Below are 12,666 nucleotides of genomic sequence, written 5' to 3' on the forward strand. Positions count from 1 at the left end.
ATAATAAATAAATAAGTGAATATTTTTTCCCTCCCAAATCCAATCATACCCGTTGAACACTAAATTTTTCAGTTTTTTTTTTATTCCCTGTTTGTCAGCCCCTCTCCCATAAAGAATGCGCAGTATAGGCATTAGCATTTTAATTCTGATGTTGTTGCATCAGATTCCACCGATATTAAACATTACGCGAGCACACTCACTACATTGCCATTATAACTTAAATGTTTAATATCGGTCAAATCCGATGACAACATCGCTCAAGCGCACTGACTACATTGACATTGTCATTGCAACTTCTATGTTTAATATCGGTGGAATCCGTTGACAACAGCGCACGGGCACACTCACTATATCAATGGTAAGTAGTACTGGGCGATGTATCGATCTATAATAAGTCACCAATGTAAGGCCCACATCAATATCTGGATTTCACTATTTCACACACATGATTTCTTGTTAGTTCTGATGTCTAATATCAGTGGTATCCTATGTAATAGCATCAGAGTTGAAATGATGATGCCAATATAACCAGTGCACTTGCATGATATTGTTACATTGATATTGCCTATATAGTGAGTGTGCTTGTGCAACCACCAATGTAACAATTTTCTTAATGACAACTCTTTTTGTCTGAACGATGTGCAAACAAAAAGAGGGAAATTGTGCAAGATGAAAAAAAGGTATAATTTAAAATGTTTTTGAAGACAAATAAGTACAAAATAGATAAAACCTGATGTGTTTTCAGTATATAAACAACTACAGTTCACTCCAGCACAATGTTTGTATCGTGACATAATGAGAAGCATATTTGTACACAAAAAAAATCACAATATTGGAAAACACTCTGGAGCACAGATAGCTTCATGCAGCATGTAGAATGTGTGGTAGGGAACCAATCAAAATCATTGTAGGACTGACAATATCTACTTTCTCCTAGAGAAGTTGGATACATATGTCTGAATACCTATGTTTACTTTTTCCAATGAACACAAGTGCATTCTGGCTTACTTAGATGATTTTGTTTAATAAATTCACTCTAATTTGTTTCATTTAATTAACCCTTAAATTTTTCCTTTATGTATCTTTATTTATAGATCCTACTTTCAAATCAAACCTTTTGACATCATTCTTTGATTTGGAAAATACCATGGAAGGAAATTTGTGTCGAAATCTGGCCTGTACATCTTCTTCTCATGAGCTCTGTGAGTTATTACTATTTGGAATGTATATTTGGCACATGAAAAAATGCATAATATAACATTTGATATGGAATTAATGTATGGATGTAATAATTAAATACACAGGTGGTTTTTTTAAAGAATGGTTATTTGTTAAATTACATTTTTAGAAACATTTTTTTAATCAGGCGACTGAAAATGCATTTTAGCTGTGGAAGTTGTAAGAGTTCAAAGATTTGTTTTGTAGCTGGAGATACTTGTGAAAAAATAATGTATGCATTTAATTTTAAGCAGAACTGTATAACTATTATACACCATCATTCTGAATACCATAAAATTTTCAGCATGTAAATAGTGGAGTCAAACTTTTCGATAGAGAAGGGGAACAAATGTTATAGGGTATGAAGTTAAGAAAAATTTTACTTGGTTAGTTGTCCTCTCTTTGGGTTTTACCACTACATATTTACAAACTATTTATTAATACTCGGCATTTATGTAGGCAGTGAATGTTTCTTACTCTTGTCGAAACTAAAATTAGAGTTAACAAAATCATAACTCATGACAGCACGTTGTATCAAGATCCTTGACGACTATTTGGACACAAAATGAAAAAACTAATCTTCAGTCGAGTAGGCCAGTGATCTAATGGGTGGTATACATTTTATTGTTGTCGCTTATGCCACAAAAACCCATTTTTCAGGATCATGCATGAATACACCTTAGATTTTCACTTATATAATAAACACAAAAATTAACTTGAGTCAAGATTCAGTCACACACTTAAATTAAATTAAAATAGAATTTAGCTTTAATAACCATTCAACTTATTTTTCCATTCATTATTTTTTATCCTCAGAAATTCTTGTGGCTAACTCTACAGACAACATCTCAAAGGCATACCAAGTTTAAAAAAATTTACTTCAGCATAGTATAAATTGCAACAAAACATTCAAATACTCAACTTGATAAACATACACTAAAACAATAAACTTTGGTATTTCGGGATACTTTACTTGAAACTTTGAATACTTGAGATACTTTACTTGAAATTTCACATGGCATACACCTATTTTAATTTTCTCTTAACGAAAATGCATGCTCAGACGTGTTCAAGAATTTTCTAATGCTAAAATTTCAAAAAAAATTTTAGGAGTGGAAATTTTATCTCAACACTCTACCCTGCAAAATGCCTGACACAACCATAAAAAAAAATTAGAGAAAGGGAAATTTTACCCACATACTGGGTGACCAACTAAGCGTCCATCTTCCCTAGATACTTGGTACTAACAACGCCTATTTGTGAAAAATCCTTTTAAAAAATATTTGTAGTTTTTTTTTAAAGTTCATGTCCTTGTCAAAACCTCCACAATCAGTTTACTAATTAGACGACACCCATTCTCGATGATCATGCTACTTCTGGAAGGAACTCGGGATCTCGAATCAAGATTTGGCATTTCGCTGGACTATATGGATTCGCCGAAGTTGGGATCTCGCTGGACATTGAACCTCTCGCTGAACTGTAACTTGGTACAGTTCACCATGATGAACCTTGGCATTCTCCTCTTCACATTAGGTTCTGTTCGGACCCCTACTTTCTCTTTCAAAAAAAGAGCACTACATCAAAAAATCACTTGCGATACATGACTTTGCCCTCAGTCGTTTGACTCGGATTTATCTATCATATTTTCATTTTGAAATTCTGTCTCTTTCGGGAACTCGATAGGGAGGATTCTGCTTGGCATCGTGCCGAGGTTCACCAAGGAAGGAAAAATGACAAACTGACTCCCATCCAAACACTCCCAGAGTGTATATGAAAATGGGTGAAAGGTGGGGCTTGTGTGAGCATGCCCGCTGATTTGTAGCGCAAACTTCGTCATCTCAACTCTCATCCAATCAAGGAAAAGGGGCTAACCAAAAGTAAAACTCTCACGCTTTTCCTGCTACGGGGGGTTTTCTCAGAAAACGAAGGGCAATACATCGTGGTTCGTTAACAATATATATTGAAAATTTTAAATTTCTAGATTATACATGCATAAACTTTACCAAAATTTAAAAAAAATTACATCATCGTACGGAAAATAAATTAGCTTTTAAATGATATGTAACAACCTATACTTCATCCATGATTAGTGGCACGCTTAATGTTCTGGCCACAAGACAGAGAAATTTTAAAAAATTTCAATTAACACAAATTTTACATTACGATAATTACATGACATAATTTTGTACGTTTCACAATCCTGGCTATTTCCAACTGACATTTCTGTTATATATAACGTTGAAAACATTGCGACAAAAACGAAGGAAAAAAATATTTTTCCTAATTAAATTTTCAACAAATTAATTATTTATAGTGAAATATAATTAGCTCAGAGTGAAGACATCCATTCCAGCTTAAATTCTGATGACAAAAATCTACGTTTTAGACACAAAATGTGGTATTTTATGTACAATGAAAAGCGAGAAAAAATTTTTTTTTTCTTCCTTCTGCATCATCGGAAAATGCCTCCCTTCACGCTTTGAACTCTATCTGTCATGGCGAAACTATCCTCATCTTCCTGGGAGTGTCGTCGTCTAATTCCCCACATAAAAGAGGAGCTCAAATTTAAAGAAAACTCTACTTTTTCTCATCGAAAACTCATCAGAACAACTCAAAATTTTGCACAATGTATCCAAATTTTCCCAGGATCATTTTTGTGAAGTCAATATTTCACAAACAGGATCATATCCAATTTCCCAATTTTCAACAAAAGACATACTGTGTGAATCACAAAGTGTCTGCCCTACACAAGCGATCAGTGGTTCAAATTTGGACATTTTCAAATATTTGGCAGAATGGAAACACGGAAAGGAAAAAAACTGGACAACTACAGGATTTGTTTTGGCATACCACAACCAAATGAAGACAGCAAACAATTATTCGTAAGACGAACAACATATGTATCTAAAATTTACACTTACAGGACATGACTAATTCTGGATTAAGATATCACATTTATTGTCAAAAGGGGGAGAGGAAGCGTCCCATGATTTTTTCCACCTTGACACAAATGCAATGTCACATAGATATTGTGTTATTCAACCCCTGACCCGTGCCGTTCTGCAAAACATTTCAACAAATTCATGTAGCTAATACAGAATTTCTAGTCGGCATCAGCTCTGTGAATCATTTTTTCCTTTTCATTGGTTTTTTGTTGGTTCACAACCTATTTCTTCCACTTCTGTCAGTCTGTGTAATTATTCCAATATTTTCACCAGTCAATAAGTGTAAAAACAGTTTGCGGAACACTGGTTTAATCTACGAGCACATTGACTTGGTAATCTTTTCAGCTGTAAATTAATATAATGTTGGAGGCAGTAGTTCATCTCGATATGTAGCATTATGTACCAATAATTTCAGTCAAGCTCCTGGAACCGATTCACTTCCTGTTTCTGTATTTCTCTCAGTAATGTACAGTAAACACTCTGTAATTCGACACCCCAAAAGTATCAACAAAAATGCCTACTTAAGCAGATGTCGAGTTTACGGGGTTTCACTCTAAATTTTTGTCTGATAGTTTTTGTGAATGTAATTATATACATTCTAACAACTGTATTAAATAAAATGCTAATTCTCATTAATTTTAATTCAGGGTTATTTCAAAATAGAATCAAAATTTATAAAAATTTACCTCATAAAAAATAATCAAGTATATTTGTTTGTTTTTCTTTCTGAAGAGAAAACAAAAATTCAACACTATTTAGTATATTTTGCGATTGTTCAGCATTTTCCTGACTGCGTAGGAAGCGACGTATCACATCTAGAGTTTTTAATGCATCATGGAGATGGTGCAGATACTTCATCTGAACGTTCTGATTCTATTTCTTCGAAACATGAAGCACTTGCTTTTTTTTTATTGGTTCTAGAATATCGTCATCTTTATTTATTCAATACTAGCTATAATACCCGGCGTTGCCCGGGTTTCCTTCAATGAGGCTTTTTTGGATCACGTGATATCTCCCTCTTTCTTTGAGGAGCATGCAAACCGTGTCTAAATTAACCAATATGGCGCCTTCCAGCGTGACTCATGAAAGAAACAAATCTAGATTTAAAGAAACGTAGAAATGAATATATTATTTTCCCCTTTTTTAAGGGAGCTAAGTATTTCGATCCCCTCCCCCTTTTGAACTTCAAGTTATCCATCTGCCTATTTCAGCTTCCAAAAATGCTTAGTTAAAGCTGTGGAATTCCTTTGATGTACTTTATGGGCCCATAATTAATTTTAAAACATTTTAAACTATATGAATTTATGCAGTTGAATATTAAAAGATAATACGCGGAGACATTAATTTTCATGCTTTAGAAGATGTAAATAAAAAGTTAAAATCAATGTTATTGCATGGATATCCAACTCAAAAGTAGGTCCGGGGCTAATTGCTTCCTATTTAATCTCCTGGACTTCGTATATCTCTAAGCGAACTCAATATTTCAAAAATCTAGAGTTCTATATAATTTTTAAAATTATTGGTGTTGTGAGAGAAAACTCCACAAAATTTCCGCATTTCTACATCAAAATTGGCAATTTTAACACTGATTTCTATGAGGATCACAATTTTCCTGGCCATCAAAGCGATGCTGATGATGATTACGACGCCATTCAAAAAACCTCATTACTGGGGGTATTGAAAGTGTTGCAAACCATTATAAAGGCATAAATATAGTACATATACTGACAGCGTTGAAGAAATGACAAACCATTGTAATGGTGTATGCACGTCTGAAACGCATTGCTGGGGAACCACGGTAACCAAAATAAATGTTCAGAAAGTGATTGTTGAGGCTCAAAAACCATTATTGCCCTACGGTTTTTTGCCCATTTGGGGCATTTGCCTGCTCTGACGAAATTTTAAAGTAGCCTATCGTTTAAGTTGGATCCCATTTGGTATATATGCAAAATTTGGCGACGATGGATGTAAAATTGTAGATTTGTATAGAGAACATACACACACACAGACAGACAGACAGAAAATCAATTTTATATATATATAGATTGCTTGTGAGGTCTATACAAGGGAATACGGTGGTGAAGTTTGACAGAGACGATTGATGTTACAAAGAGAGGAAATCAGAAACTTGTGCAATCAATAATGTTTTATGGGAGGTTGTTCCTGTCGGTTATTGCTCAAGGAAAAAAAAACTAAAATTAAAACAATCTGTGGATGCAAAGATGGGTTTTAATTTTTGTGAATTGTTAATTCTTTTTGAAAAGTATGAAGCTGGAAAATTTGAAGTGTTGATATGAAAATGGTCATGATGGATTTTGAAAAGGAAAGATGATCATATATCAGATATATCTACAGATTAAATGCGGCTGCTTATTGAGTTCAGTGACAGAGGCAGAGGATGACCAACAGTTAAGAATGAAGCTGACAGATTTATTTTGAATTGATCCTAATTTGTCTATAGTGGAGAGAGTATGGGGTCGCAGATTTCACTGGCATATGAGAGTACAGGAAGGATGTAGGTTTGAAAGCAGAGATGTCTGATGTGACAGGTGGAGTTTTTGAGTTTTCGACGAAGAAAGAAGAGTTTTTGGAGACCCTTATGAAAGACGTAATCAACTTGAAGGTTCCAACAGAGGTCGGCAGACATAATTACACCCAGATATTTATAATAGGAAACCTCGTTTATTACAGAATTATCGATAGAGATTGAGAGGAAGTGTTTTGCGAGGAAGTTTCATAAAAACTGTTTTTGAAGAATTAAGGGGTAATTGCCAGGATGAGCACCATTCTGATACAATGTTGAGATTGTTTTGGAGAAATGCCGGGTCGAATTCGTTGTGCACTGTTTGGTAGATGACGCAATCGTCTGCAAAGAGTCTGATATGGCAGTTGATGGAATTAGGAAGATCGTTTATATGAAACCAGAATAATAATGGCGAGAGAACCAAACCCTGGGGAGTGACAGACTTAACTTGGAGAAATGGGGAGTTCTGGCCCTTGAACGAGACAAACTGACTGCGGTTGGCTCACACCCATTTAAGCAGTTGAACACATAGGCCAAGGTTTTGGAGTTTAAGTAGAAGTTTATTGTGTGGCACCCTGTCAAAAGCTTTAGAAGAAATCTAAGAAAATTATATCTGTTTAGAGATTTTTGTCGATACTGCTTGATAAATCATGTATGAGAAGAGCTAATTGGGTAGTTATTGATAAAGATTGGTAAAGGTTGGGTACTGATAAAGATGATCGAAAGTCGTGTTGATTAGGGAAAAAGAAGTTTATTGAATCAAGGTGTGAGCAGATTTCTTTGGCAACTGCGTGCTCAAAAAGTTTGCAGCATGTAGAGGTGATAGCGACTGATCTGAAATTAAGGGGATTTGAAAGAGAACCTGATTTATATATGAATTGGGATAATCTTATTAATTTTCCAGTCAGAGAGCAAGTTAGATGAGTTTAATGAGAAGATTATTAAAAGGTAATTAGAGATTTCATCAGCGTAAAATTTGAGATTATTTGTGGGGGGTTTCAATATTTTAAAATATTCAGGAGGCCTACTTTAGTGAAAAAGATGGGACAAGAATTGAATAATGAATCGGAAAAGGAGTACTGAGAGGGAGTGGGATCAGAGAAAAAAACAGAAGAAAAAGCCTGATTAAATTCTGTGGCGATATCAAGGTGAGAAGTAAGGTCAATGCTATAAATTTTAAGGGAAGAAGTGCCAGCTAGCTGATTTACAGCGAAGAAAATTCCAAAATTTTAAGGGGTTAGTTTCAAGGTATTGAGGTAAAAAGTTAGTTAGATAATTTGTTGTTTTGCAGAGGAAGAGATCTTTAAGTTCATGTGTAGAGGCTGAGATCTTATTTCTGAGAGAAAGGGAATTATTGAATTTCAGTTTGGAACATTTCGGCGAATGTTTCTTTTTAAATGGATACTATCACAATTTATGAAAGATATGATTTGAAGAGGTATTTTTGATGGGAACAGAGGCTTTTTGAATTTTTCGTTAACAGCTTTATTTACTTCAGAGAATATGAATATCAAGGGAGATGATGAAACGAAATCTGGGAAATGGGTGCGAAGGATATTTTGCAAAAGATGAAAGTTGGCCTTGTTAAAATTTAGTTTTGCAGCGTGCCTAAAGGAAGGGAGAGTGTGATGGAAAGAAAAATTTACGAAAGATATTTTGTGGTCGAAAATGCCATCAAAAACTGAGGAATCTGAAATCGGGATTTTATTTGAAACAGCAATTAGGTCTAATGTAGAGCTTGAGTGGTTCGAGATTCTTGTCGGTTCTAGAATCGTTTGAATGAGATTAAACTTCAAAGGAAAAAATAAAAACTAAAAAGGAAAAGAAAAAACTTTATTATTAATAAAATGGCTACCCGAGAGGGACTCCAGTTTGTGCCAGTCAATGCCGGGTGTGTTCCAGTCACCAGCTATGATAAGGAGGTGCGAATTACAAAATCGATCTAAAATTGATTCTAATTCGACGAAACAGTGAAGATCTGGGGAGGGGTAAATGAAGAGAAAATATTGCAATAGGAGTGCAGTTCGGGCAACACCACTCAGCACCAACAATTTAAAGATTGATGTCCAAAGAAATTTCAAGAAGAGGAATGGAGCTGTTAAAGACAAGGGCAACGCCTCCTCCTCAGGTGTTGAGGAGGTAAGAATTTGAAATTCCTGATATTTCTCTATAACCAGGTTTCAGTTACAGCAAGAAAGTTGGGATTATAAGCTAACAATATAGATTCGAAAGAATTATTTTGTTGGAAATGCTTCTTGCATTAATAGTACCTATTTTCAAGGAATTTTTCTGAGGTGCCACAAGGGAATTTGGGGTGGCGAAGTTTGGGGGTTCAAAACCTAAAGGGGTGGTGGAAGAAGATTGAGGGGAGTCAGACGGGGGGAGGGGATGGTTAGGATTGGGAAATGAGATTGGAAATTACAATGAGATGGGGAAAATATCATTAGCATTCGGATCCCAAATGTGTTTAGTGTTATTGATGAGGGCAAAGTTATGAAGAAGTTTTACTTTCAGACCAGCGTCGCAGAATTTTTGTGAAGTCCTCCAAATCTGTCCCCGCAGTTTGCAGGTCTTGGGAGAAAAATCCCTGAAATGGAAATGCCACTATTTTTTTATTAGGAAGCGTTTTTAAGAATTTCGATTTTGACTTTGTATTTATTGAATTTAATTATTGAGTTTTCTAAAAGTTACAAGATCAGAGTCAATACTCACAAATTTATCATCGATACAAACACCCATAGTGCTATTTATATTTTTTTTCCACACTTAATCTGGGAAGAATCTTAGGAGAAATAATCATTTTCCAAAGACTCGGAACAAAAACCAACATGATGGAAGCAGTTCCGAATCATGACACTCATGCCAAATCAATCATTTCAACTGCATCTAAAACAGAAATTTTGTATCCATTCTAACATCCACAAATTCCCAAATTTTCTGTCTAATTTTCTATATAAGTTTTCATACTTAGCATAATTCCTAATTTCCTTGATTGAGACTTTTTGTGAAATCTTTTGCTGTGAGGCCAACTCTGAGGCCAAATTCTAGTTTTTTTTGAAAATTTCAACTTTTGATTTTAAAAAGTTAAAGTATGAAGTTTGCATGAACCCATTGCATTTATGGCCATTGGTACTTACAATGACAATCAAATTGCATATTCAGCATCCAACCAGGCTCCAGCTCTTTTTCTTTTACTCCTTTTGCAAGAAATCGTGAAATAGAGTTCTGCCAAGAACATTCTCCGCAACAGACAGTATCAAAACCCACAATAGATACGATTTTTATTCGTATTGGATGTTGAGGATCACACCACACTTTCGGGATCATCCACACTTCTTTTGACCATGAAAGAATTTGAGACCTGTCCTGGAAATGCCACTAAAATGATAGACCAGCCAAGAGACTTCAACTATTCATTCTTCACATGCACGCCCCTCCCTCACCCACAGCCATAAAAGGGACCCATCATATAGAACAAAGAAACAAGGCATTATCGAAGTACCCACGGACAACGTCAAAAAATTCTTAGAATGGTAATACACGGGCAATTGTAAAAACCAGTCGTGGTAAAGGGACAAAAATCGTAGTCAACTTAAGCACAGTTAAGCCAAACATGTGTCAAGTTAGAGAGTTTTCCCTTCATGGAAATTAGTATTGGGCCAACCAAGGGAATAATAGATGTCCAGTTATCCATGTGTTGAATTATCGAGATTCCACTGTATTTGCAGACAATAATAAAGAGACAGAAGTTGCTCTACTCTAATCTACTTTAAAATAAAACTACTTTAACAAAATGTAATGTCAACAGTTATTATTAACTCATCAAAGTTAATTTTGATAAAAACTGAAACCTAATATATAAGAATTTAGAACAATTAGTTTTCACTAATTCAGTTTAAAAAAAGGGGATAAATTTGAATTTTGGTGTTCAGTAATCATACTTATATCTCGGTTCCACACAAATTTTCTATGAAAAAGTTTTTTTACACAAAATACATTCTTTTGAACAGTAAAAAAATCCTCAGGGACTGGAATACAAATGTTGGATGGCTGGTATTGTAAAAGAATAAAGTACAGTACAAGCAACAGCATCACTATGAAGTGATGGATTTGGTTTATCTGGATGGAATGTGTAAGGATCAGATGATAAAAAAGAAAAACTTACAGGAGAAACTAGAACTGTAAGATCAAACTTTGTTGTTGAATTTGTCCCCAATTTGAGTTGGGGAGGGTTGTGTATTGGTTTTTGATTGGAACAGATGTATGATGGCTAGTCTTGTAAAAGAATAAAGTTTGTACCTTAAGCTGCATAATTGATTCACTTCATCCAAATTTCATTATTTGAAGAAAAGATTGATATACACACCAACAGACACTGGAAATATCACTATCACTGTATTCTAAATTGGTAATCAAATTTTGATGCACAGATTTATTGTATTATAGTAAAGACTGATCCCCTTGTTTTTTTCCCCCTTTTTCACACTTAATATATCTAAATATATATACATGCAGGGTGATTCAGAAAAAAAAGAGAAAAACTTAAGATATGATAGTACACATCAGTACAAACAATTGTCATCAAAGAATGCATGGTCCAACATGAAATGGCCACTCTGCAAACGTTAAAACGGCATTCCTGTTGAAATTTATCGGGAGAGAAAGAACACTGTGTATGCAAATGTAACTTGGGGAAGATGAAGAAACCGTATGCAAATCTGCATCACAGTGAATAAAAGGCGTGGATGCCAGCCCTGTGAAGTTATTCCAGCGTGCAACTGTTCTGACAGTTGTAACATACGGGATAATGGCACACTTTAGTAATAATGGAAAAGCAGACATGCATTTCATTTATGGAGCTGCAAAAGGAAATACCACAAAGGCAGCACAAATGTACAGTGAGTGTTTTCACCACAGGCGGTGGCCCAGTTCCGAAAACATTTATACGCTTGCATCAGCAGCTGTGTAAAACAGGATCCTTTCTTGCTTCCCAGTCTGCAAATCATACAAGGACGGCCAGAACAGCAGGTATGGAAGACAAGATTTTGGAGATGGTGGCAGATCAGCCAACTACAAGCACATAAGCTGTGGGCCGTAGCCTTGGAGTGGCACAATCCACGACATGGCAGAATGCCATTTTAACGTTTGTAGAGCGGCCATTTTAAAACGAACTAGCGAGTTTGCGTTTCATGTTAGACCATGCATTCTTTGATGGCAATTGTTTGTATTGGCTTGTGCTATCACCTCTTGAAGTTTTTCCCATCTTTTCTGAATCACCCTGTATATATATATAATTTTTTTTTCCATTTCAGATTACTTGAAAGAACTCTTTGATGTACTGATGTATGTATTACTACCTCTAGGGGATTTTCAAAATGTGATATCGAGGTCAGTTGTCCAGGTAATTTTTTTTTTTTTTTTTTTTTTGCCTATCCATCTCTTATCGGGAAAAAAAATTCCAATTTTTTGAAACAATCAGTTTTATGAACCATTCTTTGCCAGTGGTAAGTGGTTCTTAAAGAGTTAATGTATACCATAAAACCCATAGTTTTTGAAGTTCTGGGTTTTCTGAACTCAAACACTTTTCAATAAACAGTCAAACCTTAACGGATCATCTGGATAGCGCATCACTCCCCTTACCAGATTATTTTCTGGAAATCTTGAGTGTCCTGTATCGCACTTTAATGTTATTAAACTCCTGATAGTTTACTCACATTAATTATATTAATATTGTATATATTATAAAATATGCACAAACTTTTAATTTTTTTATAAAGATTCCAAAGAGACTTTTGAAAGATCAAAAAGCTAATGTGACACTTCAACTAGCAAATTTTCATCTTTTTTATGCGTAAAATTTTTTTCAAAATGAGTTTGTAGTTATTCTTTTTTTTCAATCTGGCCATTTTTTTTTAGTTTTTCAAAAAATTCTACTTTTCTTTGGTATTCCTGAAAATTGTGAATTGAGAGCTTGCATAA

The 12,666-nt window shown here is 34.8% G+C and overlaps 1 protein-coding gene across 4 annotated transcripts in view; it reads left to right on the top strand.

Moving 5' to 3' along the window:
• The window catches only part of LOC149088357 (sorting nexin-13-like), a 360,452-nt gene that overhangs the window by 123,475 nt on the left and 224,311 nt on the right, over positions 1–12,666 (top strand). For all 4 annotated transcript variants that reach the window (XM_089247374.1, XM_089247371.1, XM_089247378.1 and 1 more), the window contains 2 exons: positions 1,095–1,202; positions 12,000–12,088. In XM_089247374.1, the coding sequence (XP_089103500.1) occupies positions 1,095–1,202; positions 12,000–12,088 (197 nt within the window). The remainder of the gene's footprint in view (positions 1–1,094; positions 1,203–11,999; positions 12,089–12,666) is intronic.

Source organism: Pholcus phalangioides, unplaced genomic scaffold (assembly GCF_987345545.1).
Source record: "Pholcus phalangioides strain wild (caught in Gottingen) unplaced genomic scaffold, Ppha-v1.0 ptg000003l_1, whole genome shotgun sequence".
In the NCBI taxonomy this organism is placed as follows: domain Eukaryota; kingdom Metazoa; phylum Arthropoda; class Arachnida; order Araneae; family Pholcidae; genus Pholcus; species Pholcus phalangioides.